This window comes from Panthera onca, chromosome A2, assembly GCF_046562875.1.
Source record: "Panthera onca isolate mPanOnc1 chromosome A2, mPanOnc1 haplotype 2, whole genome shotgun sequence".
NCBI lineage: Eukaryota > Metazoa > Chordata > Mammalia > Carnivora > Felidae > Panthera > Panthera onca.
The window spans coordinates 13,195,193-13,220,819 of NC_138340.1; the positions used below are offsets into that span (position 1 = coordinate 13,195,193).

Sequence of the window (25,627 nt, forward strand, 5' to 3'; positions counted from 1 at the left end):
CTCACTCCCTTAGTCAATCATGTAACCAGTAAATTTTAGGTTGCACTTCCAAAACATTCAGCTAAAAACTGAACTTGCACAAATGATTATTGTAGAAAAAACTGGAGAACAGAAGAAAGGAGAGAAATGAATTTGGAAGAAGGGGATGGACAAGGAGAAGGGCATCGGGAGGAGGAAGGGCAAATATCACGTAAAGTACATTAATAAGGGTCCTGGGAAACAATTCCCTGATAGCATTTCTCTGGAAACTCCCACCCTGCCCCCAGATCGCGTGCTCAGCATTTTCAAGTATCTGGCTCCAGCAGCCGCCAGCCTTGAGGCGTCGGGAAGACCCTATAGCACAGATGGACAAACTGAGGCTCACACTGGGAGCCCACGGTGGGGGCTGAATTTGAAGCCAGGTCTGCAGGACGCCAGGGGCCACGCGCGCTTCACACCCAACAGCCCTAGACGACGTCCCCGTGAAACCTGGTCCTAACTAGCCAGTTCCGCCTGGAGGCACATCAGGCGGGGGCCGGTGTCGGGAGGCAGGGCTTGTCCTGAGCTCCGGCACCTTGAAGGCACGAGAGTCACGTCAGATTGGAAGGCTCCGGGCTCTCTGTGCCTTTAAGGCCGTCCTGAGGGCGGGGCCTGGGAAACGGGCCCGGACGGCTGATTCACTCCAGGCGCTCCTCCCCTTTAAGGCGCGCGGCAGGGCGGGGCCCCCCACTGGCCTCTTCAAGGCGCGGTCGGCGTCCGCCGGCAGAAAAAACGGCTTAAAGGCGACGCGTGGCGCGATGGCGAAGGCCCCACGCGCGTGCAGGCGGGGCTGGCGGCCGCGCCCGGTGCTGCTGCTGCTGCTGCTGGCGCTGCCGCCCCCGGGGGGCCCGCCGGGCGCCGCCGCCTACTTCCCCGAGGAGCGCTGGAGCCCGGAGTCGCCGCTGCAGGCGCCGCGAGTCCTCATCGCGCTGCTGGCGCGCAACGCGGCCCACGCGCTGCCCGCCACGCTGGGCGCGCTCGAGCGGCTGCGGCACCCGCGGGAGCGCACGGCGCTGTGGTGAGCTCGGCCCCCGCCCGGCCTGCTTGCCCCCACTCGGGCGGCTCCACGCCACGCGCTGCCTGCTGCCCCGGCCGGACCGGACCCACGCGTGGCCCCCGCTGGCTTCCCTCTTCGGGGCGGGCCGGGCGCGCGGGCCCTTTGCTTTTGCCGTCCCGCCCCTCCCCCTGTCTCTTCCCCGCCGCATTAGGACTGACCGACCGCGCTCTGCAGATCCGGGACCCCTCGCGCCCAGCCCAGGGCTGGGCCGCTCTGCCTGGGACTAACCCTCAAACCCGCTTCGGAGCACCCACAGCCCCAAAGAAGGGGAACCCGGGGTCCCCGCGGCCCACACGGCACTTCCGCTAACAGAAAGACCTCACGGCTCCTGCTGCCTTGGATCCCGAACCCAGCCGGAGTCAGATTCCCTGCCCTCTAACCAGCGTGGGTGGGTGGGTTACCGGACCCTAGTGGCCAAAGGGGGAAGTGGCTCTTTCGTGGCAGGGGAATGGGGCCGAGTTCTGCCTGGCTGGTGACTTCCCGCCTCCTGCCTCAGTTAATGGGGGGCGTTAATGTCACTGCGGTTGGGCCCATCTCAGAAAATTAACCAGTTAATGCCTGCGAAGCCCTTGCGCCTGGCATCTCTGATTTGGTGCCCGTGAAGCCCTTGCGCCTGGCATCTCTGATTTGGTGCCCGATGGGCCAGAGCTGTGACCGTTACTCTTATCCTTATGTTGGCATTACTAATCATCACTGCTGTTGTTGGCGACTTCATAACAATTTTTTTTTTTTTGGTGGGGGGATAGCTCTCATCTTTATGGTTAACCTGAACTCTTAAATGGCTCTCGCTCCTCCACCCCAGGTTGCGTAGCCTGGATAATCCAAGAAATGTTTGTTGAATTAATAAGTAACCACAGCCCACTATAAGGTGGTGTTGCTCATAAGAGACAATTGAGGGGGGGGGGGCGGTGAGCGTCTGTGATATACTGGATACATTTTAAAATTAAACTGCACAGGGGCGCCTGGGTGGCTCAGTCAGTTAAGTGTCCGGCTCTTGATTTTGGCTCCAGTCATGATCTCATGGGTTCCCATGGGTTCGTGGGTTCGAGTCCCCCCTCTGGCTCTGTGCTGACAGTGGAGCCTGCTTGGGGCTCTCTCTTTCCTTCTCTTTCTCTCTCTCTTTCTCTCTCGCACACAAAATAAATGAATAAACTTTGAAAACATGGTAAAACTAAATTGTACCTATTTAGTACTTGGGGTGGTTATAAGATCCTAGATGCTCAATAGAACTGATGACGTCTGATGTGTTTTTCCAGAATGAGCTCGTTTGATCCCCTCTGCAGCCCGGGGAAGTGGGTCCAGTCCTCCCTCACCTGTATTTCAGATGAGGAAACAGGCAGCGAGGGGGGAAGCGTCTTGCCCGGGGCTATAAGCTAGTGGGAGGCTGGCTTGGGGTCCGGAGTCTGTTGTTGCCCTGCTGCCCCGGTGGTCTGCCCTGCCTCACTGTCCCCGGCCTCACGCTGCCTGTCCTGCTCTGCCCGCAGGGTGGCCACGGACCACAACTCAGACAATACGTCGGCTGTGCTGCGGGAATGGCTGGTGGCTGTAAAGAGTTGGTACCACTCTGTGGAGTGGCGGCCGGCAGAGGAGCCCAGGTGAGCTTCGGCTTCTGCCCGGATGCCCCCCCCCCCCCCCGCCCCAGATGCCCCAACAGCCGGACTGGGCTGCGCCCTTATTCACACACCTTTCCTGATTCCCCATTGTCCCAGCTCTGCAGCCTTAAGGGCTGGCCTTGGCTGCTCTGATCCGCCTTCAGCTTCAATGGGCCGTAATCCTCCAGCTGGACCTTTGCCCCAGACATTCTCTTCCCCGCAGTTCCCTTCGGCCCTTGTCCTCCTGGTGGTGGGGACACCTACTGCTTTGTCCCCAGTGTCCCTCTGTGCCCTGGCACCAGCTCTACTGCTTAGCTTCCCCATGATCCCCTGGGCAGTGCTGACCCCTGGTTTCTTTAATCCTTTCAGGTTTTTTTTCTTAACCCGTCTGCTGCCCAGACCAGATTCCGAGTCTGGGAGGACAGGCTGCAAGTTTACTTCTGCGGCTCCTCTTACCCTCAGGAATGACCCTGCAAGGCATAGAGGCCCCCGACCCCCATCTCCAGAGCTTTCTTCCTCCTCTGCAGCTGGCCCTGGGCCTCCTCCCCCAGTTTTCTCCTCTTGCTTCCTCGCAGCCTTCAGATCCAGCCCACACATCCCCCCCTCCAGGAAGCCCTCTCTGACCACTGCCCCCTGGGTTGCGATGGTGCCCCACGCTTCCCACAGCACAGCTGCCTCTCTGCAGGTCCTACCCGGACGAGGAGGGCCCCAAACACTGGTCCGACTCGCGCTACGAGCACGTTATGAAGTTGCGCCAGGCAGCCCTGAAATCTGCCCGGGACATGTGGGCCGATTACATCCTGGTGAGTTTCTCGGCCAGCTGCCCCCAGATGGCGGGGGAGGTCTGGGTGGCCGAGGGAGGCCGGAGCAGTGGGCTGTAGAGACCAACTTTAACCCCACCCCCGTTTACGGAGGGAAACAGGCTCTGAGAGGGGGAGTGAGTTGTCAGAGGTGACACAGCTGGGTCGCAGAGTTGCTGGGATTCAGTGCAGGGCCCCCTGGGCTCTTAGTCATCAGGTTGTGATCCTAACCGTCCCCTGTGGTGGGACCCTTGGGCCGTCTCCTTTTTACTGCCCCTCCTGCACACCCGAGGATAACATCCTCTGGGCGAATTCCGAGAAGCTAGAGGATGCGGTGGGGGGCTGGGGGGCACTGGCGATGGGGCCTGACTTTCACTTCCTTCTGGGCCGGCCATTGCCTCTGGAGGGAGGGACGGTTCAGGCACAAGTGCAGTGATGTTAAGGTATCTCCCCACAGGCCTGCGAGCCCCGTCCGCCCATCCCCTTGATCTGGACGTGATCTCCCCCCTGGTGCGGGTGGGGGTGGACGGCACTGAAGGCTGGGCCTGGCTCCCCGTGGAGGCTGAGTGCACTCGTGCCAGCCTGACGTACCTGTGGTTGGTCTCCATCTACACGCCGGGCCCTGAGCTGCGGTCTGCACCTTCCTTATTTACTTAGTGGGCAGACGTCTGTGAGCCTGTCCCCTGCCTTCCGTCCGCGGGCCGGACCCCGAGGACACGGTGAGGGTCAGCACGGGCTGCACCCTGCCTTCCTAGCGTCCCCGGAAAGGCGGACGTGACCAGAAAACGAAACTGAGTGAGGACATACCGAAAGGCAGCCAGTGCTGCGATCGTACAAAGGCAGCTGGTGGCGGATCAGTGTCCTGGGGCTACGGTGACAAAGTAGCCCGCACTGGGTGGGTGGGGGGGGGGGCACTTAAAATGACGGAAGTTTATTGTCACGCGGTTCTGGAGACCAGAAGTCTGAAGTCAAGGTGTCCGCGGGGCTCTGCTCCCTCTGAAGGCTCTAGGGGAGGGTCCTTCCTCACTTCTTCCAGCTTGTGGGGGCTCCGCATGTTCCTTGGCTTGTGGCCACATCGCTCTGTTGTCTGCCTCTGGGGTCACACGGACTCCTCTCTCTGTCTCTTCTTATCAGGCCGTTAGTCATTGAATTTAGAGCCCACCCTACTCCAGTCTGACCCCATCTTAACCTACATCTTACTTACATATGCAAGGACCCTATTAAGATCACAGTCACAGGTCACCAGGGGTCAGAATTTCAACATATCGTTTTCTGGGGCCCCCGTTCAGTCCACAACAGATGGCATAATCAGGGTGTTGTGATGAGTGAGCAGGGTTGGGGGCCTCCCTTAGGAGGGGACCCTGGCAGTGGATCCGAAGGAAGAAGGAAGCCGGCCTCCGGGGGGATACTGAGGGAGTGTCTGAGGCAGAGGGAACAGAGTAGGGCACAAGCGTGGGGCATACAGGGACTGGGAAGGAAGCCGGTGTGGCTGGAGGGGTGATGGAGGCGGTCCTGGAGTGGTGGGTGGGGGCCAGACTACGCAGACCAAGGGAGAGATTTCATTTTTACTTTGAGGGTAATGGGGAGCCATGGAGGGTATGTGAGCACAGGAGAACTGTGTTCTGATTTATGATTTTCAGAAGCCCCGTGGCTTCCCCCATGGGGAAGCAGGGTCTGTTGGGGCAGGAATGGGGTTAGCAGGAGGCCAGGGTAGAGGCCAATATGGAGCAGGAGGAGTGGGGAGTGACTGCAAATGGATTGGGGATGCTTTTTCAGGCTGAGGGGACAGGCTCTGTTGGGGGACTAGATGTGAGCGTGCCAGGAGGACCCCATGTCCCTGACCTGAGCTCTGCAGAGAGGGTGGAGGAGAAAGAATGGAACACCCTTTATAAATTACTTTTTCTTTTCTTAAACGGGGGGAAAAAAAAAAAAAAAGAACAGACTCCTCCTGGGAGCCCTGTAGGTTGATGTCTTATCAGCCCATTTACAGACGGGAAGGTGGAGGCTCAGAGAGGTAGGTGACCACGTGCTGGGTGGAGTCTCGGAACCAGTGAGGTGCAGAGAGGAGACTGGCCCCTCCTGGAACCATCTAGCACAGAGCCACCTTGTCTGCTTCCCCAGGTTCGAGGCTGGCTGGCTTGTACTTCTCTCCCTCAGCAAACTTGGGCGGAACTCAGTGTGTTAGTTTAAAACTCAAAGTAGCTTTCGGCATACCAGTGTCTTTCTGTGACTGGGGCCTTTGGAAATCCACACTGGGATGTGGACCCCTTTGTCCGGTGTTTTAAAATTGTTATGAAAAGGACCTCTTTAAAAAGAAAGAAAGAAAGAGAGAAAGAAAGAAAGAGAAAGGGAAGAAAAGGACCCTCTTTTTTCCTCCTTTTGCAAGCGATGTAGGTGTTACTGGTGTGAAAATACACAAGAAAAAAATAAGAAACTTAGGAAAGAAAAAAACCAAGCAAACCTTATAATCTTACCTCCCAGGGAGACTCACTTTCTGGCTGCTTTTCTGTGTTTTCTAATTGAGGTGCAATTTACATAACATAAAATTAACTGTTTTAAAGCGGACAACTCAGCGGCATTTAGTACATTCATTATGTTGTGCAACCACAACCTCTGTCCAGTTCCAGAACATTCCCAGCACCCCAGAAGGAGACCCTGTCCCCATGAGCAATCACTCCCCACTCCTCGTCCCCCAGCCCCTGGCACCCACCAGTCTGCTTTCTGTGTCTATAGATGCGCCCGTTGTGGACATTTCATGTAAATGAATCATAACACCAGGTGGCATTTGTGTCTGGTGTCCTTCACCGTGCACCATGTTCTCAAGGCCCATCCATGTGGTAGCGTGTGCCAGAACTGTAGTCCTTTTTGTGGCTGAGTCATGTTCCTTGAACGGATGGACCACGTTTTGTTCATCCCTTCTGCCATCGACGGACACTTGGGTCATTTCCGCCGTTTGGCTGCTGTGGCCAATGCCACAGGGAACCTGGGTGTGCAAATGTCTCATCCCTGTTCCCCGTTGTCCTGGAGCACGCCTCGGAGTGTGGAATCGCATCGTGACCTGCGTATCCCCGGTGGACAGGACCGCCCTTACCCGATCGTTTTCTGCGGCGCGATTCCCAGCCGTCTTGGCTCACTCCGCGGTGGGACGTGGCCCGAACCCCCCTGGCTGGTCCACCACCACCAGGCTCTTGGGTCGTCCCCGGGTTGTGTGATAAATAACACTGTGGTGAGCATCCTGGCGTGGCCTTGCTGGAGAGTGTTGGTGACGCGTGGTTTGGGGTGGGGGGACCAGCAGGCACCCCTCCCCCCCCCCCCCCCATGGTGACGCTGTTCCCGGGCTGGTAGATTTCATCTTGTGCCGCAACAAGGAAGTTACCATGTTTTTATCCCAACATTCAAGGCATTAAAGGAAAAAAAAAAAGGCTTATGCGAAGGTCTGATTTTTATACGCTTTTTATCAGCATCTAATCGACGTTAGGAAAAGCGTGTGTTCCTCCCAGCCACTCCGCACAGAGGTGGCCTCTGCTCCTACTGTCCTCGTCCTCCAGCGCTGCCCGTTTTGAAAGTTGCCAGTGCTACATCTGGGACCCATTTATGTTGCTTTGTGCTGTGTGGTCTGTCCCTTCTCTTGCCGTGTAGTGTATCGTATGAGCATGACTTGGCTTGTCGCTTGAGGAACCAGGTGGCTTCCAGGGCCCCCTCTGCTGCTCCGGGATCCCCAGACGCCCCTCCCCTGTAGGGCTCTGGCTGTTCAGAGCTGTGGCCCAGCCCAGGTCGGTCCCGTGACCCATGCTGATGCTGTATTGGGTGTTTTGCAGTTTGTGGATGCAGACAACCTGATCCTCAACCCTGACACACTGAGCCTCCTCATCGCCGAGAATAAGACCGTGGTGGCCCCGATGCTGGATTCGCGGGCTGCGTACTCCAACTTCTGGTGTGGGATGACTTCCCAGGTCAGGGGGCTTCTGGGGTAGGGTGTGGGCCGGGGTGGGAGGGGTGAGCAACTGGGGGCTGTGGCTAGAGTCTAACTTACCATACCACCTCATGTGAGCATCTCACAACATCATTGTGATAATCCTGAAGTAGCCCCTCTGGGGAGGGGCTGTGATTGTGCCCTCTCCTCCTCACCCTCTTCCCAGTTACTGGAGCAGAAATAGAAACACAGAGAGGAGTTGACTTGCCTAAGCTCACACAGCTAGGAAGGGGCGGTGCCAGGATAGGACTTCAGGCACCGCTTGATCTAGGTATTCAAACAGCATTCCTGTCTTCCTCCATCCTTTGGGTGGCTTCATTTTCAGACTCTTGAGGCATGATCCCAGCACCATCTGGCCAAAGTCCACTTTGGTCCCTGTCTAGTCTCCTCCTACACCTGAGCCAGTTACTGAAGCCAGGAAAATGCCAGGTTCGGATTGACCAAGCCTGGGCCACAAGTCCCACCCCAGGGTTGAGGCTGGGGTTGCAGGCAACTCCAGGGGGAGTGAAAGGGTAGGTGCTGGAGTGGGGACCATGCCAGCGGAATGGGGTTTGGTGGCTGGAGCCAGGACCCCTCTTGACTCTGCCTGTCTTTTTAATTGTTGGGTGATTCACATAACATAAAACTCAGCTTTGTTTGTTTATTTTTATTTATTTTGAGAGAGAGAGAGCAAACAGGGGAGGCAGAGGGAGGGAGTATCCCAAGCAGGCTCTGCACTGCCAGCATGGAGCCTGACGTGGGACTCGAACCCACAAACTGTGAGATCATGACCTGAGCTGAAATCAACAGTCAGACGCTTAACCAACAGCTACCCAGGAGCCCCAAACTCACCATTTTAAAGTGAACAATTTCATGGTTTCTATTTGTTAAAAATATGTCGTAGAAACCTGAATGTTACACTCTAAGAATTACAGTTTGTAAAGGTATGACGAAGAGAGAGACCAACCTCCGACTGTTAAGTCATCTTTTCTAGAAGATTCCCCCCCAACTTCTTTGAAGTTGTCCAGCGTAAATCAAAGGATCACAAAGATCCAGCCCTTTCTTGACTTTCTGATTTCCTCCTTCCCTAATGTCTCCTGTCTTTCTTCTTTTTTTTTTTTTTTTTCTAATTTTTTAATCTTTCTTTATTTTTGAGAGGGAGAGTGCTAGCAGGGGAGGGGCAGAGAGAGAGGAAAACAGAGAATCCAGCGCAGGCTCTGCGCTATCCGTGCAAAGCCCCACCTGGGGTTCGAACTCACGAACCGTGAGACCGTGACCTGAGCCGACGTCCAGAGTCCAGGTTGGACGCCCAAGCGACTGAGCCCCCCCAGTGGCTCCCTCCTGATCTGAAGCGTGGAGGTGGACAGCCGCTTCCCTTCCCTTATCTGCCACCCCCACCCCTGGGTGGCCGAGGTTCTGGTGGGGGGTGGGGTGCAGGTGAGGCCTGACCGCACCCAGAGCTCTGCACTCGGCGAATACCCACTGCGGCCAGAGGCTGGCATCTGGGTCTTGCTCTCCGAGTTGTTCCATGCCTCCCGTTGTCCCAGGCCCCCCCGCCTCACCTTTAGGGACCCCCGCACCCTGCCCCTCTCCCTGCAGGGCTACTACAAACGCACCCCTGCCTACATCCCCATCCGCAAGCGGGACCGTCAGGGCTGCTTTGCGGTTCCCATGGTGCACTCGACCTTCCTGATCGACCTGCGGAAGGCGGCATCCAGGAACTTGGCATTCTACCCTCCTCACCCCGACTACACCTGGTCCTTTGACGACATCATCGTCTTTGCCTTCTCCTGCAAGCAAGCAGGTGAGCCCGCAGGGAGTGGGCCGTCACTGGGGCGTCCGGTTCATTGGGACGGTGCCGAGCCCACAGAAGGTTCACACAATCAGAGCTGCAGGATGCAGGGATGGCTTCGGGTGTGGCTGTAGCCAGGTGTCAGGCGATAGCCTCAGGACCTACTTATTTTCCAGCCCCAGCTTTGCTGGGGCGCTTCACTCCCCAGGTGTTTAAGACCTCTTTATTGAGGGTCATTCCCATCTTGATATTCTCCTGTGTTCTCCCAGTTTTCTGTAGCTGAGCATAATTGTTCCCTAACTGTACAATTAGGGGGAAAAAATTAAAAAAAAATTTTTTTAGCATTTATTTTTTGAGGGACAGAGAGGAAGCGGGAAAGGGGCAGAGAGAGGGAGACGCAGAATCCAAAGCAGTCTCCAGGCTCCGAGCTGTCAGCACAGAGCCCGACGTGGGGCTTGAACCCACAAACGGGGAGATCATGACCTGAGCTGAAGTCGGACACATAACTGACTGAGCCACCCAGACGCCCCCCCCACCAAAAAACATTTTAAAGAGAGAGAGAACACAGCCAACCATAGCTGACCTGTCGTATTTTTAAAACCACCGTGCGGCCAACTATGGCCCATGGGCCAAAGCCGGCTCACCATCTGTTTTCCTATAGCCACGAGCTAAGAATGCCTTTGGTTCCTGGACCCAACTGCATCATGTATGTGTGCGGGGCGGGGGTGGGGGGGGGGGGCGTGTTGTCCAACAATCAATTCTCGGACACCAGCAGTGTGTCCTATAATTCAACTCCGTTCTGACACTGTCTACCCAGAGATAGCGTCAGATTCCACAGGTTGAGCGCTCGGTCCTACAAGACTGCCCCCTCCCCCCCGGCCCCCGACTTCACATGCCAGCCACCAACCCACGGTCTCACCGTTAATTTGCCAGAGCGGCTCACAGAATTCAGGAAACCCATCGACTCACTAGATTACTGATTTATTATAAAAGGATAGAACCCGGGAGCGGCCATGTAGAGGAGACGCCCAGGGCCAGGTACGTGGGAAGGGGCACCGAGCTTCCTCTCCTCTCCACGTGCACTGCTCTCCCCACATCTCCCCGTGTTTACCACCCCGGAAGCTCTCTGAACCCCATCCTGTCGGGTTTCTATGGAAGCTTCCGTGACATAGACGCAGTTGATTGAATCGTTGGCTCTTGGTGATTCAGCCTCTACCTCTCTCCTCTCCCCAGAGGTCGGAGGGGTGGGACTGAAGAATCCAACCTTCTATTCGTGGTTGATTCCCCTGGCAATCAGTGTGTGTGTGTGTGTGTGTGTGTGTGTGTGTGTTGGGGGAGGTCCTCTTTAAATGCTTCTCAAAAGGCATTTCTTAACATAAAAGACACTTTTAAGCTCTCAACATTTAGGAAATTCCACGGGTTTGGGGAACCGTGAGCCAGAAACTGTGAACAAAGTCCAAATATATATAAGAAGTATATAGTTGGTCATCTGAATTGGAAAAAATGAAAAGAACAAGAATATTCTGTGACATCTGAAAATCATATAAAATTCATATTTCAGGGCCTATAAATAAAGTTTCAGCGGCACACAGCCACGCCCATCCATTTAAGCATCATTTATGGCCGCTTTCGCGTTCCAACGGCAACTGAGTCATTCAGACAGAACTGTCTGGCCCCCAAGCGTAAATATTGACCATCTGGCCCTTCACAGAAAAAGTTTAACCAGTTAAAACGAAAAATCATTTTCACCGGGTTTTTTTTTTTTTTTAAGGGAAAAAAAAAAGATTACACAAGATACAAAGATGTAAACCACTCAGAAAAGGGCGAATGCAGGCGGCTCTGATGTAACTAATGTTTTGTTCAGCTGCAGCCCCTTTCTGGGCATAAGGGTGCATCTGGTGGGGTCCACCCGCTGTTTTGCGGTTTGGTTTGTCACGGAATCCTGCGGGGACTGAGTCCGTGGCCGCACAAGGCGCCTGTTAACAGCTCTGGAGTTTGTCATGGGCTTGCCCGGCAGCGTGAGCCCCTCCTCTGGCTCCTGGCCCCAGATGGGGAGCTGAGGAGCCTCTGCTGGTTGCCAGGAGCAGCGGGACCTGTCTCGGATCCAGCCCCGCCCGGGGCCCTGCGGCTTCACACCATTTCCACTTGCTTTTTTTTTTTTTTTTTTTTTAATAATTCGTTTTAACGTTTATTTATTTTTGAGAGAGAGAGAGAGACGGAGCGCGAGCAGGGGAGGGGCAGAGAAAGACGGAGGGAGGCACAGCATCCGAAGCAGGCTTCAAGCTCTGAGCTCTCAGCACAGAGCCTGACGCGGGACTCGAACCCACGGACCGCGAGATCACGACCCGAGCCGAAGTCGGACGCCCAACCGGCTGAGCCACCCCGGAGCCCCGCCGTTTGCATTTCTGATTGTTGTTTCCTTGGCCCCAGAGGTCCAGATGTACGTCTGCAACAAGGAGGTATATGGCTTCCTGCCAGTGCCGCTGCGGGCGCACAGCAGCCTCCAGGATGAGGCCGAGAGCTTCATGCACGTGCAGCTGGAGGTCATGGGTGAGTCCACCCGCGCCCAAGTCACCTCCCTTTCTCCGCCACCTCGCACCCATCCCCCGACGCGAGCGTCTGCCGCACGCCAGTCCCTTGGCTGGGGGCAGGGGGTGCCCGGCACGAACAGCTTGCAGGTAGCTGTGCGCAGCCTCCCGAGAGCGGTCGGGGTGGGCTTCCGGGAAGAGGTGGCATGGAGATGCAGGGTGGACGGGAGTTAGCCAGGAAGAAGATTGCAGCCGGAGGATCAGCCCTCGCAAAGGCCGGGAGGCTGGAGGGGACGTGAGCCCAGCGAACAGCCAAGGTTGACGGGGCAGAAATCGAGGTGGTGAGCTGGGCAGAGCTGGCAGGTGGGGCCGGGGCAGTGGCCTCAGACACCAAGCTGAGGAACAGGCCTTTTTCCCCTGGTGGCAGGCGGGAGCCATGGAGGGTGTGGGAGCCCAGGGGCAGCAGGTTTTCACTGATAGACCTTCATGTGCATGGTAGCGTCTGGGACACTGTGAGTCATCTTGAGCCGTTTCCTCATCCGTACCCCTGCCAACCCCCAGACCCACCATTCTTTGTCTCGTATTTCTCTTACATGAATGCTTTTATTTCCCCCACTTGAATAGATTTATTTTAAAAAGGTATTTGTATCATAGTTGCAAGCTCACGTCTTTCTAATATGTATGTACATATACACATCAATCCATAAACTGTTACGCCAGCTGTCCCTCCGGTGGGCCCCTGAGATGGGACAGGCACGCAGGGCTGAGCTGCCCTCGTGGTGGTTTGAGCAGCTGGGGGATCTCCGGAGCAGCCAGCAGTGAGACACTGTCCACCTCCACGGGGGCCTCGCCCTGTGCTGGCCACACACTCCCCCAAGACAGCCTCTGAGGCGGCATGGCCACTCCTCCCACCGCACAGACAGGGAGGAGCCCAGCTCTGGGGCTCCTTTCCCACTGTGCCCACGCTCTAGAAAGTTCTGTCTGTGGCACCCCCTGGTGGCTGAAGGTGGAATGGCACCCTGCCTTCTGGGGCAACTTCTGGGTATTTGGAGGTGACATCTGGAGGCTGCAAGGTGACCAGGCTGAAGACCCCCCCCCCCCCCCGCATAAAATCTGAGCGTCTGGGACGGATGCCCACACCCCGCCCAGCAAACCCCACCAGACTGCAGTCACAGGAGGTAGATCTCTGCTTGTCACCAACTCCCACTGGCGACTAGACCCTGAGAAATATCTCCGAGGCTTCCGTAGTTTTCCTAGTTTAAAGTTTCACAAATATTTCCAGTGTTCTCTCCGGTCAGGAAACCATTCGCGCTGCTGTTAGAAACCGAAAATGACAGAGGGGCGAATATTTCCCCGTTTCTCAGGGGCCAGGAAAGGCAGGAGGGGCTGGAGGTTTCAGGTGTTGGTGCAAATCCTTCCTTCTGGTCTGAGTGAAAACCACGTGTCCACGCGTGGGCGCTTGGACCCAGGCTGTGCGTGTGATTTTTTTTCCCCATGCATTCAGGTCTGTCTTATGGCAAAGCTTCAGACTTGCAGAAAAGCTCCGCGAGGCCCCTGAATATGGGGAACCCGGAGACTTGCTTCCTTTCCCCGCCGCCCCGCCCCTGCCCCCGGACTACGCGGCATCTCTCCCTGTCGGCCCCGTAAACCTTGCTCCATATAAGTCCTGTCCGTTGAGCTTTAACAACACGGGGGCGATGGGAGTTGTGTGTGTGCGGGTGATGATCGCTTTTGTATCCTGTCACCAGCCACAGCCCGGGCCCTGGCCTTCCCCTGGCCCTCCCACCGCCCCTGTTTCCTCAGCGGATGGGTTTGGGCTGCCTGGTGCTTCCGGAAGTGGAATCGCCCCGCGTGCCTCTCTCAAGTACCAGGTCGTCCGCCCAGCGTCCCGCCGGTGCCGCCATGGCTGCTGGATGCAGCGGAGGCTCGTCCCCTGCCTTGCTGCCTAGTGTTACTAGTTCTCTTACTTCTTAGACCAGTTGCAGAGTCCGTGGGTCCCTGAGACCACACCCGGGTCTGAGAATTCGCTAGAAGGACTCAGGGCTCACCGGAAGCTGTTACACTCACAGTGACGGTTTATTAAGAGTGAAAGGGCAGATTACAGTCAGCAGAGGGAAGGGGTGCCTGGGGTGGTATCCAGGAGCGTTCCATGCATGGAACTTCCAGTCGTCCCCTCTCTGTGGGGTCGTGCGGACAGCTTGTACTTTTCCCAGCACCAAAGTGTGAACAACACGCATGGTGTACTGCCAGCCACGGGTGCTCCCCTGAGCCTCGGTGTCCAGGGTTTTTACTGGACTCACAGGGACCTGGCTGACTGCCACATGGGTGACCTCCACGTCTAGTCCTCGCAGAGGGCGAGCTGGTTCCACATGGCGCAAGATCCTACATCACACTGTTGGCATAGACCACCCGGTGTGGCCCAAGACCCCAGGCAAACAAAGATAGTCCTGCCAGGCAGGATGTTCAGAGGGCTTCCACCTCCCAGGAGCTAGGGACAAAGGCCAGACCTCTCTTTGGGCAAGTTCGATTATTCACCCCATGATGGGTCTGAAGGTGTTAGGTTTTTATAACCACTGTGATGTGACTTTCTGGAAAGGCTGCATGGCTGTGCTCCTTCTGGATGCCCGCTGTGCTCCATTTTCCCAGAACGGGCAATAAAGAGGAGATCCTCACTCCCCACAGGCAGGCCAGGGGAGCCTGGGCCCCGGGGGAGGGGCCGAGGCTCCGAAAGAGAAGGGAAAGGCACCTGGAGTTTGCACCCGGATGCTCAGACCCCAACATCTTGCCCTTGGTCTCCGGCTCCCCCAAAGAGGGCAGGGGGTGGTCAGAGCTGGGTAGGGCCCCCAGCAGGCAAAAAAAAAAAACAAAAAAAAAAAAACCCAGGATGTGGTGTCCCTGGGGGGCCCAGGTTGGCTTTGGGCCTCGCCCAGGTCTGTCCCAGACAGAGGGGCCTGTGTCTGTCCCTCAGGCTCATATAGGGCCTGTATTCTTGACGGCTGTAGATGCCGCACTGCCCGTGAGGCTGGGCTCCTCTGGGCCAGCCCAGTGGGCGTGCAGGAGCCTCCCCAACCCCCCGTCCTCCCGCGGATCTGATCCTTCTGAGGGAAACCACCAGGGGTGTGCCAAGACAGGGCCCCAGGGACGTGGTCTGAGCATCGTTCACTGCAGCTGACAGGGGAGTGGTCATGGCCACTCTGAAGTTCTTGGCATAGCTTGGCTTGTAGGGGCTCCAGTCACACGGTCACCATCCCCCTGCACGTTTCCTGTGGTCCTCTGCGCGTGCGTCTGTAACCAAAGTTCCCATGTTTCTAAGGATCCCAGTCACTATTTTAACTTGACTATGTCTTTAAAACCTTACCTCCAAATAAGGTCACATTCCGAGGTACGGGGGGTAAAGATCCCAACATACTGGGGAGGACACAGTTCAACCCATAACATGTGTCGTTTCGTGGCATCTTTCCCTGAAACCTCTGGGAGGAGGAGGTTTTTAAAATCGGGTCCCATTTTAAAGAATTTTTTGTTAGTGGTTTTTATTTATTAGAGTCCCATTTTATAGATGAGGAAAGCCAAGGCCCAGGCAGGTCAACGTCACACGGCTTGCCATCATTCCTGTGCTCGTTCTACGAGTAATTATTGAGTGCCTGCTGCGTACCAAGCGTTGGGCACTGGGGACTCAGCGTGAGTGGACAGACCTGGTGTCTGTTCTGTGGGGCACACGGGAGACAGGAAACCAGAGAGGTAGGACTGCAGGATTGGGGTTCGATGGCAGAAGCCCAGGTGTTGTGGGAGCCAGGAGGAGGTGCCCCGCTCCAACTCAAGAGGCCGTCTTAGAACTCAGGGGATGGAGGGGGGGAAGGAAAGGGGTTTCAGGCAGAAGCCCAGCGTGTGCAAAGGTCCTGAGGTAGGAAGGGGGTGCGTTTGGGGCAGTGCCGACAGCCGGAGTGAGTAGGGGTGGGGAAAGAGACTAGCACCAGAGTTGTGAGTGGAGCCGGCTCAGGCACAGCCTCCAGTGCCAGGCTAAGGAGTTTGGGGTGTCGGGGAGGGGGGGGGGGGGGTCACACAGGGGCTGGGATAGGGAGGTTGTTAGGAGGCCACGGCCCCTCCCCGAGGGACCCCACCGACCCCGTGGCCTCTCTCCGCCCCACAGTGAAGCACCCACCGGCGGAGCCCTCCAGGTTCATCTCCGTGCCCACCAGGACGCCTGACAAGATGGGCTTTGACGAGGTGAGCCAGGCCTTCCTTCCCCGGGGGCGGGGGTGGCGGCAGGGGCCCGGCCTGGAGTCTCCCACTGAAGCTCCGGGCCCGCAGGTCTTCATGATCAACCTGAAGCGACGGCAGGACCGGCGGGACCGCATGCTGCGGGCGCTGCAGGCGCAGGAGATCGAGTGCCGGCTGGTGGAGGCCGTGGACGGCAAGTGAGTCCCACCCCCGGGGGGGGGGGGGGGGTCCACACGCACGGGTGTAGACCGCTCCCTGGCGGGTGCGGACGGTGGGAGGGGGCGGGCTGACAGCGGGATGGCAGGCCGAGCGGGGCTTCCTCTGACCCCTGCTCCCTGCCTCCAGAGCCATGAACACCAGCCAGGTGGAGGCGCTGGGCATCCAGATGCTGCCCGGCTACCGGGACCCCTACCACGGGCGGCCCCTCACCAAGGGCGAGCTGGGCTGCTTCCTCAGCCACTATAACATCTGGAAGGAGGTAGGCCTCGCAGGGGAGGGCGGGCTGTCCTCGGGTCCTCAGGCTTCTGGCCCCTCCGGGAGGGGATCGCTGGCGCCCCCTGCAGGCTTCCGGAACTTCAGCCGGACACAGGGCCTCTCTCTGGTGACTACTTCACCAGAAGTCCCCTGAACCCTGGGTGGGGCAGCTGTTGTCCCTCCTTTGTGCAGACGGGAAAACAGACTAGGGAGGGAGGGGTGAGCCCGGCTCCCACAGAAGGCGGGGTCTGAGACCCAGGGCCCCCAGTTGAGGCCTCTTCCCACCCAGCTGCTGTCAAATGTCTCCGGAGCCTGGTCTCTGTGCTCAACATTTACAATTAGAAACGACGGCCGCAGGGACATTAACCAACGCCAGCCCCGTGCCAGGGGCTGGGCGGCCACCCTCCAAGGGAGGGAGGTCAACCCAAAAGACGGTGAGGAAGGTGCCTGTTTGCTTCTCTCCGGCTGCCCCAGGGCCTTTAAGCAGAGCTGACTTCAGGGTCGGGTCTGGCCTTGGTCTTTGTGTGACGTGGGCAGGGCGTCCTCCCTCAGGTGGTGGACCGCGGGCTGCGGAAGTCGCTTGTGTTCGAGGACGACCTGCGCTTTGAGATCTTCTTCAAGAGGCGCCTGCTGAACCTCATGCGGGACGTGGAACGGGAGGGTCTGGACTGGGACCTCATGTGAGTCGGGGGGTGGGGGCAGGGCTGGTGGCGTGGTCCGGGGCCCAGTTTGGGGTGGGGTGGAGCTGGAGCCTGGAGCTCAGAAGGGTGGCCTAGAGCCTGTAGGTCTGATGGCCTTTGCAAGTTAACAGGCTGAGCCAACTCTTGGGGGTATAGCAGAAGAGGCCCCGCGCTCCCTGGATCTGAGAGCAGCCGGGGCTTGGGGCGTGGCCTGGGGTGGGTGTGGTCAGGGCTTGGGAGTGTTCCCAGAAGCTGGGGGCCTGGCGGACTGTGGGGGCATAGCCGGGGAGCCTGGGTCTTGGACCAGCTCGAGGTGGGGTGTGGCCAGCGTATTTCTGGAACAGTCCTTTGGAATCTCCTCTAGGTCAGTTGGATCCCCCTCCCTGCCTCTGTCCTTTCTTCCCTCCCTCTCTCGCTGTCCTGCTGGATGCAGGGCCCTGATGCAGGCTCTAGGCCCCAGACTGTGGGCCATGTTTGTAACAGGAGCAGCAGCCGTACCCCTTCGTCCCTGACCCCTCACCACATTCCCGCGCCTTGCCCAGCTGCCCCACAGCCTTGTGAAGTCAGAGCAGCTTCCCTCCCGGCCCCACTCCTTCCCGTGGTTCAGCCTCAGCGAGGGTCCAGGACATCCTTCCCTTCCCAGCTCCAGATCCTCCCGTGGCTCCCCAGTGCCCTTGGAAAAACCCAGTCTCCTCCCTGCATACCTCGGCCCCTGTGGTCCTCCCTGGCCCAGCCACTCCAGCCTCCCCATCGCTCCCCAAACACACCACGCCTGCCGCCGCCCCGGGGCCTGACGGAGGCTCGCTCGGTCTCTGATTTGCTCGCCGGGCGTCCTCCGGCGGGCGGGAAGGAGGTGGGTGACAGGGCCATAACTCTGCACCCCAGCTACGTGGGCCGGAAGAGGATGCAGGTGGAGCGGCCGGAGAAGGCTGTGCCCCGTGTGAGGAACCTGGTGGAGGCCGATTACTCCTACTGGACGCTGGCCTACGTGATCTCCCTGCAAGGCGCCCGCAAGCTGCTGGCGGCCCAGCCGCTCTCCAAGATGCTGCCTGTCGATGAGTTCCTGCCCGTCATGTTTGACAAGCACCCAGTGTGAGAGGGGGTTGCGGCGGGCACGCGGGTCGGGCTCTTGCCGCGTGTCTGTCCCAAGGGTGTGTCTTTTCCTCTGCCTGCTTCTTCCCCCGTGCTACCCCCACCCTCCGGCTCCACGTGATCCCCCCCCACCCCACCCCCCCCCCCCCGCCACTGCCCTGCCCACTTCCGTCTCAGTCTGTCCCTTACTCCCAACCCACTGCTGCCTCTCCTCTCGCCGCCCTCCCCCAGGTCTGAGTACAAGGCCCACTTCTCGCCCCGCAACCTTCGCGCCTTCTCGGTGGAGCCCCTGCTCGTCTACCCCACGCACTACACAGGGGACGATGGCTACGTGAGTGACACGGAGACCTCGGTCGTGTGGAACAACGAACACGTCAAGACCGACTGGGACCGTGCCAAATCCCAGAAGATGCGCGAGCAGCAGGCGCTGAGTCGCGAGGCCAAGAACTCAGACGTGCTGCAGTCCCCGTTGGACAGCGCCGCCCGAGACGAGCTCTGAGGGGCTGCGGCCGAAACACCAAAGCAGGCATCGCTGGCCCAGCCTCCTTGTGCTGGCCGGGGACAGAAGGGCCAACCCCCCCCCAGCCCCCTGCGGACCCCTGGCCGGCCGCAGAGGGCCCTCCACGCAAGGCGGTATCCAGCCAGCCCTTGTTCAGCAATCACGTGCACGCAGGCAGCTTTAATGGAGTGCCTACTGTATGCCGGGAACGGGGCCCGGAACCGGGGGGGGGATCAGATGGGAATGAGACACGTTCCTATCTTCAGGGGCCGAACACCTGAAGTCCCCGCTGTGTCCCAGGCTTCTGGGTTAGCGGCAGTGAGCGAGGCGCAGTTATTCCGTAGGCCAGCGATCGATTCCGTCGTCAAGGTTTTACCGACCGCCCCTCCCCCCCACCGCGCCAAGAATCAGCACTAGTGACTCACAGGCATTGTTTTGATTCATTTAAGTATTTATTGAACGCCTACTGTAGGCTGGGCGCCAACCATCCTAGGCTCTGGGAATATTGAGACTGACCGGCCCCTTTCGTTCATTTCTTCCAACAACACATCCGAGCACCCGCTCTGTGCCTGCCTGGTACTCGTGACACAAAGACAAGTTCTCACTGACTCAGAGCCTTTATCGAGCGCCTGCTGTGTGCTGGGGATGAAGAGAAACAAGGTGCTTTTCATGCTTCGATCGGTTTCCTCCACCCCCCACCCCCCACCCCATCTAAAGAGCACCTACAGGCATTAGCCATACAGTGTAACACTCGCCGGGTCGGCACTGGGTCACCTACGTGTGTGCCGGGCCGCCGAGATGCACAAGACGAGTCTTTTGTCTCTTTGTGCAGCGGGCATTTATTGAACGCCTGCTGTGGACCAGACCTCATGGACTCCCAGTGGGACTGGGGAATGATTGGCTGAGTTTGACCCCTGCCCGCCCCTCCCCACCCCGGTCACCCAAGCTCGTGCAGACAAAATCCCCCCCCCCCACCACCCAGGAGGGAGGGTGGCTCTTCCCTCACCGGGGGCAGCTGCGGGTCCCAGTGACCACAGGGCCACACGCAAGCTCCCCTAGACGCAGCCCCCCTGGAGGGGGCAAGGGATGAATACGGGGGCTGGGTCTCCCGTGCTCACTCCTGCTCCTGTTTGGACCCCGTCCCCCTGTTGGCTCGACCTCCCCGGCCTGCATCCCACGTGTGGGTCCTGCCTGTGCAGTGGGGTTCCTGTGTTCAAGCCTTCGGTGGGGTTGTTTGTGTGTTTGGGGCCTTGCGTGGGCTCAGCTGCCCCCCACCCCGGGGGTCCTGCCCGAGGCCTGGGCAGGATGTCCCCCAGCGGGGGCCGCAGGGCTTGCTGTGTCTTTGGCCTGGAATGAATGTCAGAGCCAGGACTTTGCTCTCGGAGGGACGACTGCTCACTGGGTCAGGTCCTGGATAACTTGCTTATTTTTTTATTAAATGTTCCTGGTTGGTTTTCACATAAATCTGTGTTCTTTTCTCGGTCCACTGCTCTGCTGACCACCAGTGCACAATCACGCTCCCCGGCCCCGCTGCCGGCCGGTGTGGGAGGAAACCAGGTGGCGGAGAGAAAGCCACTGGTGGAGTGAATGCGGGTGAGGGTGTAGTGAGAGCCCCATAAAACTTCCCTGGAATAGCCCGGGGACAGCTGGCCAAGTGCCCTGTGTCCTGTGGGGTCGACCGCGGGGTTGCCGCCGCCGACAGATTGAGGAGACAGGCTGCCGTGTTTTGGGGTCTCCGGGAAACTCCTAAGATGAGGATTTGAGTTGTCAGAGAGGTGACTCCAGGAAGCCCCGAGGAGGGGTGGGGACGGGAGATTAGGATGCCAGTGAGCGCTTGACTCTGGGCAACCGGGGACCTCAGGAGACCGCATCAGAGGGGTCCCACCCCAGGGGTGACGGAGGTGGGGCGTTTATCCACACCCAACCGCCTTTCGATCTCCTTTGTCCAATACTTAAAGGTTCTCAAGATTCTCAAGCCCTTGGAGCGCGTGGGCACCTGCCCAGGCCTTTTACAAAATAACAGATAGTGTGTGATCCTCGCGGAAGAAGTAGAACGTAAACATGAGATAAGATTGCACCCAGTTTTTCAGCAATTGTCTTTTTTTTTTTTTTTTAAAGTTTATTATTTTGGGAGAGAGAGAGAACGCGGGCGAGCAGGGGAGGGGCTGAGAGAGGGAGAGAGAGAATCCCAAACAGGCCCCCCCGCACTGTCCCCAGCGGAGCCCGATGAAGGGCTCGATCTCACGCACTGTAAGATCACGACCGGAGCCAAAGTCGAGAGTTGGAGGCCCAACCGACTGGGCCACCCAGGTGCCCCTCGGCAATTTCCTTTTGAAATGTCACAACATACCGCGGACACTCTGATCAGTGCAGACGTCTACCAGTTCTCTTCTGGGTCGTCACGTACAAAGTTCCGCGATGGTGGGGCACCTGGGTGGCGCAGTCGGTTAAGCGTCCGACTTCAGCCAGGTCACGATCTCGCGGTCCGTAAGTTCGAGCCCCGCGTCGGGCTCTGGGCTGATGGCTCGGAGCCTGGAGCCTGTTTCCGATTCTGTGTCTCCCTCTCTCTCTGCCCCTCCCCCGTTCATGCTCTGTCTCTCTCTGTCCCAAAAATAAATTAAAAACGTTGAAAAAAAAAAAAAATTCAAAGTTCCGCGATGGTGACGGACCGTGCACTCGGCCGGTCCAGCCCCAGAGCGTCCCGGCCCCACTGAGAGCGGTGTTGTAGGACACATCTTCCTGCTGGAGCTCGTACTTCAGTTGGGTGAGTCGATACAGGTGAAAATGCTGGAAGAATGGGTGTGTGTGTGTTTCCTCGTGCGGCTGCCATATTCACTCTTCTCGTTAAGTCCTGACCGTTCGCCGTGTGTTTTTTCGGAGGCGGGTGATGCGAGCGTATTAACCAATCCCCTCTCGTGGAACCTCGGAGTCACTTCTCCGGTGTTCCGGTTACTCGGGGTGTTTCTAAATCTTACTTTCAGATCCACCCAGTGGATCTCAAGTGGGTGTCTTTGTTCCTCGGGGACATTTGGTGATGTCTGGGGACGTCTCTGGTGGTTACGACGGGGGGTGGAGGCTGTTACTGGCATCTGGTGGGTAGAAACCAGGGACGCCGCCGAATGTCCTACAATGCACAGGGCGGCCCCACGAGAAAGACTGCTTTGGCCCCAAAAGTCCACAGTGCTGTGGTTGAGAATCCTGCACCATTCCATTCAGCGTCTTGGGGACAGGAGTCTCTAGAAGGGTCTTTTTGTGTGTGTGTGTGTGGCATGAAGGGAAGTTTCCTTTGCTTTGAAATTTCTCTGGTTAAAACATAGATTCTCAGGCTCTGCCGCCAGATTGAAAGGGTTAGAAGCTTAGAGGTGGCGCCTGGGAATCCCAGTTTTATCTTGAATAAAATCTCCAGGAGAATCCTATCCTTCCTTCCGAAATAGGTATATTTCCATGTTCCCACAGATAACGCGTATGTATCAGAAGGTACATTCAGGGGCCCCCCCGGGGTGGCTCAGTCGGTTAAGGTTCTGACTTCGGCTCAGGTCCTGATCTTGAGGGTTCGAGCCCTGCATTGGGCTCTCTGCTCTCAGCAGTGGAGCCCGCTTTGGATCCTCTGTCCCACCCCCCTCTCTGCCCGCTCCCTGCTCTCTCTCTCTCAAAAAGAATAGAAATTTAAAAAAAAAGAAGTGAGGGGCACCTGGGTGGCTCAGTCGATTGAGCGACCGACTTCAGCTCAGGCCGTGATCTCACGGTTTGCGAGTTCGAGCCCCCGTGTCGCGTTCTGTGCTGACAGCTCAGAGCCTGGAGCCCGCTTCGGAGTCTGTGTCTCCCTCTCTCTGCCCCTCCCCCACTCAGGCTCTGTCTCTGTCTCAGAAATGAATAAACATTAAGAAAAAAATTTCTAAAAGAAGTTATATTCAGAGGTCTGGAATCCGTTTCACTTGAGGACAGTCAAGATGTCAGAAGGCTCGCTTCCTTCTGGAGGATTTAGGGGAGAATCCAAGTCCTTGTTTCTTGCAGCTTCTGGAGATCGCGGGCGTTCCTTGGCCCATAGCCACTTCCTGAATCACATCTCCTACTCCTTCCTCTGACCTTCTTCCATCCCTCTTACAGGGAGCCTTGTGATTGCCTTTAGGGCCCACTTAGATAATCCAGGAGACTCTCCCACCGTCTCAAGATCCTTAATTACGTCTGCAACGTTCCTTTTGCCATCTACGTGCATCCTTGTGCAGGGGCCGTGCTAATCTTCTCTGTATCATCCCAATTTTAGGATACGGGCTGCCACAGAGAACGCTCCTTTTACCATTTGAAATACCATTCACACTTTCGGGGCAGTAGGACGTGGGTATCTTTGGTACAGGACACTATTCAGTCCTCCACATTCCCCTGTAACATGCTGTAATTGCGGCTGGGTCTGGGGATGTATCATCACTTATTACATATCAAAAATGTAGCATATCAGTCAGGATTAAGGGTGGGAAACAAATGAAGAGGTCTTTTTTTTTTTTTTTAAGTCAATTATATGCTCAGTGTGGGGCTTGAACTCATGGCCCCAAGATCAAGAGTCCCATGCTCTACTGACTGAGCCAGCCAGGCGCCCTGAAAAACCAGTTGAAGTCTTAAAAATTTTTTTTTAATGTTTATTTATTTTTGAGAGAGAGAGCGAGGGAGGCGGGTGGCGGGAACAGAGAGGGAGACACAGAATCCGAAGCAGGCTCCAGGCTCCGAGCTGCCGGCACAGAGCCCGACGCGGGGCTCGAACTCACGAACCACGAGATCATGACCTGAGCTGAAGTCGGGCGCTTAACAGACTGAGCCACCCAGTCTTTTAACAGAAAGGGTTTAACACAGGAAACTCTGCTGCTGTAGCCTGAAAGCAGCCGCAGACTGCACCGAATGAGTAAATGGATGAGCGTGGCCATGTGCTAATAAAACTTTATTTACAAAAACAGGCAGTGGGCTGGATTTGGCGGCGGCGGGGGGCGGGGGGTGGGGATAGTTTGCCAACTCTTGGTGCCCAGGAGCGGGACCAGGACTGGGCCTACAGGAATGATCCTGTAGAACTTGCTCACCAGGGGAACCGAAGCTCCTCGAAATCAAGGCAGAGAGTCAGATGGGCCTTGAAACCTCCCACGCTGGGCACACACCCTGTATCTGTGATCCAGAAATCGAATGCCGCCTTTGCCTCGGCCACGACTGCTTTCCGACGCCCTCCAAGCCTGACACCGGACAAAGGGATGCACCTTCCAGAACAGCAGGTGTTTCCATGCCTGGCAGCTGGCAGAGCGAAGGGGAAGCAAAAAGCAAGACAGCTCTGGGTCTCTTCTGGCCTTCCAGACTCCCGCAGGCATCTGCGTCGGTGGACCTGAGCACGCGCCCAGCTGCGGGGAAAGTCCGTGAGCGCGGCGACAGCTCGGCAGCCTCCGCCTGGAAAGGGGCTGGAATCGGGGCGGGTTCTGATGTCAACCCACCACGTCCTCCTCGTTTACCGCTGTACGTTATGGCGAGGGTAAGAATGATTGGGTAATTGTAGGATGCATAACCATGGAGCCTATTATATGTAATTGCAGGATTAGGAACAGAGTAATTATCACGCGGTGTAATAAATTATGTAATGAAAGGGAATCGTACATGGATCATGAATCACATAATTGGATTACACCCTCCAGGAACCTGGTTATCTTACTTACGTTCCCTGGATGGTCCCGGCAGGTTGGCAGGTGGAGTGATGAGAGGGTGTGGGTAAATGGGGTGGGATTAGGGTAGATTAAGGGGGGTTGGGGGCAGAGCAGGAGGACAGGGTGAGGTTGGGGCTGGGGCTTCAGGTGACAGGGGCGGGTGGGCTGAACACGGGGATGGTTGCTGAAGTTTAGCCCAAGGCTAGGAGAGGTGAGGAGAAGCAGGAGGGGAAGTCGAATAATGGATTAATTAGGTCAGAGGTTGGCAAACCATGGCCCAGGGGCCCCAATCTGCCCAGCTGCCTGTTTTTCTTCTTAGTGTTAAAAATTGAGGGAAGCCTGGGTGGCTCAGTCCGTTGAGCGGCCGACTTCGGCTCAGGTCATGATCTCACGGTTCGTGAGTTCGAGCCCCGCGTCGGGCTCTGTGCTGATGGCTCAGAGCCTGGAGCCTGCTTCGGATTCTCTGTCTCTGCCCCTCCCCTGCTCACACTCTGTCTCTGTCTCTCCCTCTCTCAAAAATAAATAAACATCAAAAAAGTAAAAATAATAAATAAAAATTGAGATGAAACTCAGATAGCATAAACTTAGCCGGGCGAAAGCGTACAACCCCGTGGCATTTAGTACGTTCCCAATGTCTTGCAGCCGTCACCACCATCTGCCTCCAGAACTTCTCCATCTTCCCAAACTGGAACTCTGTCCCCGTTAAAGATGAACCCCCCCATTTCCCTCCCCCAGCCCCTGGCGCCCCCCCCATTCTACTTTCTGTCTCTACAGATTCGGCTACTCAAGGGACCTTCAATAAGTGGGATCACATTTATATGTCCTTTTGTGACTGGCTTCTTTCACCCAGCGTAGTGTCCTCAAGGCTCATCCATGTCGTAGCCTGGGTCAGGCCTTCCTTCCTTCTTAAGGCTGAAGAATATTCCAGAATGTGGATAGACCGCGGTTTGCTCATCCATTCATCTCTTGATGGACATGCTGGGTTGCTTCCACGTTTTAGCTATTGTCACCCATACTGCTGTGAACACGGGGGTACAAATATCTCTTCAAGACCCTGCTTTCAGTTCTTCGGGGAATGTTCCCAGAAGCGGAATTCCTGGCTCACCCGGGAATTGTATTTTTCAGCTTTTTAGGGCCCTCCCGATCGTCTCGCACAGCGACTTGCACCGTCTTCCATTCTTACCGGCAGGGCACCCGGGTGCCAACTTCCCCACACCCTCATCAACACTTGCTTTTTTCTTTTTTTTTTTTTT

At 57.0% G+C, this 25,627-nt stretch overlaps 1 protein-coding gene and 1 non-coding gene across 2 annotated transcripts; one reads left to right on the forward strand and one right to left on the reverse strand.

Annotated features, from left to right (window-relative positions):
* The first annotated feature begins 694 nt into the window (after positions 1-694).
* COLGALT1 (collagen beta(1-O)galactosyltransferase 1) lies at positions 695-20,166 on the forward strand. The gene is made up of 12 exons (XM_060630597.3): positions 695-1,036; positions 2,560-2,670; positions 3,353-3,470; positions 7,286-7,420; positions 9,019-9,223; positions 11,642-11,761; positions 15,887-15,963; positions 16,048-16,154; positions 16,303-16,435; positions 16,984-17,111; positions 17,997-18,203; positions 18,435-20,166. The coding sequence occupies exons 1-12, from the start codon at positions 777-779 to the stop codon at positions 18,700-18,702; spliced, it is 1,869 nt and encodes a 622-aa protein (XP_060486580.1). The 5' UTR covers positions 695-776; the 3' UTR covers positions 18,703-20,166.
* A 2,715-nt stretch (positions 20,167-22,881) lies between these two features.
* Positions 22,882-22,990, reverse strand: LOC132679951 (U6 spliceosomal RNA). Its single transcript, XR_009610436.1, has one exon. It is a non-coding gene; the product is annotated as a U6 spliceosomal RNA (small nuclear RNA).
* Positions 22,991-25,627: the final 2,637 nt, after the last annotated feature.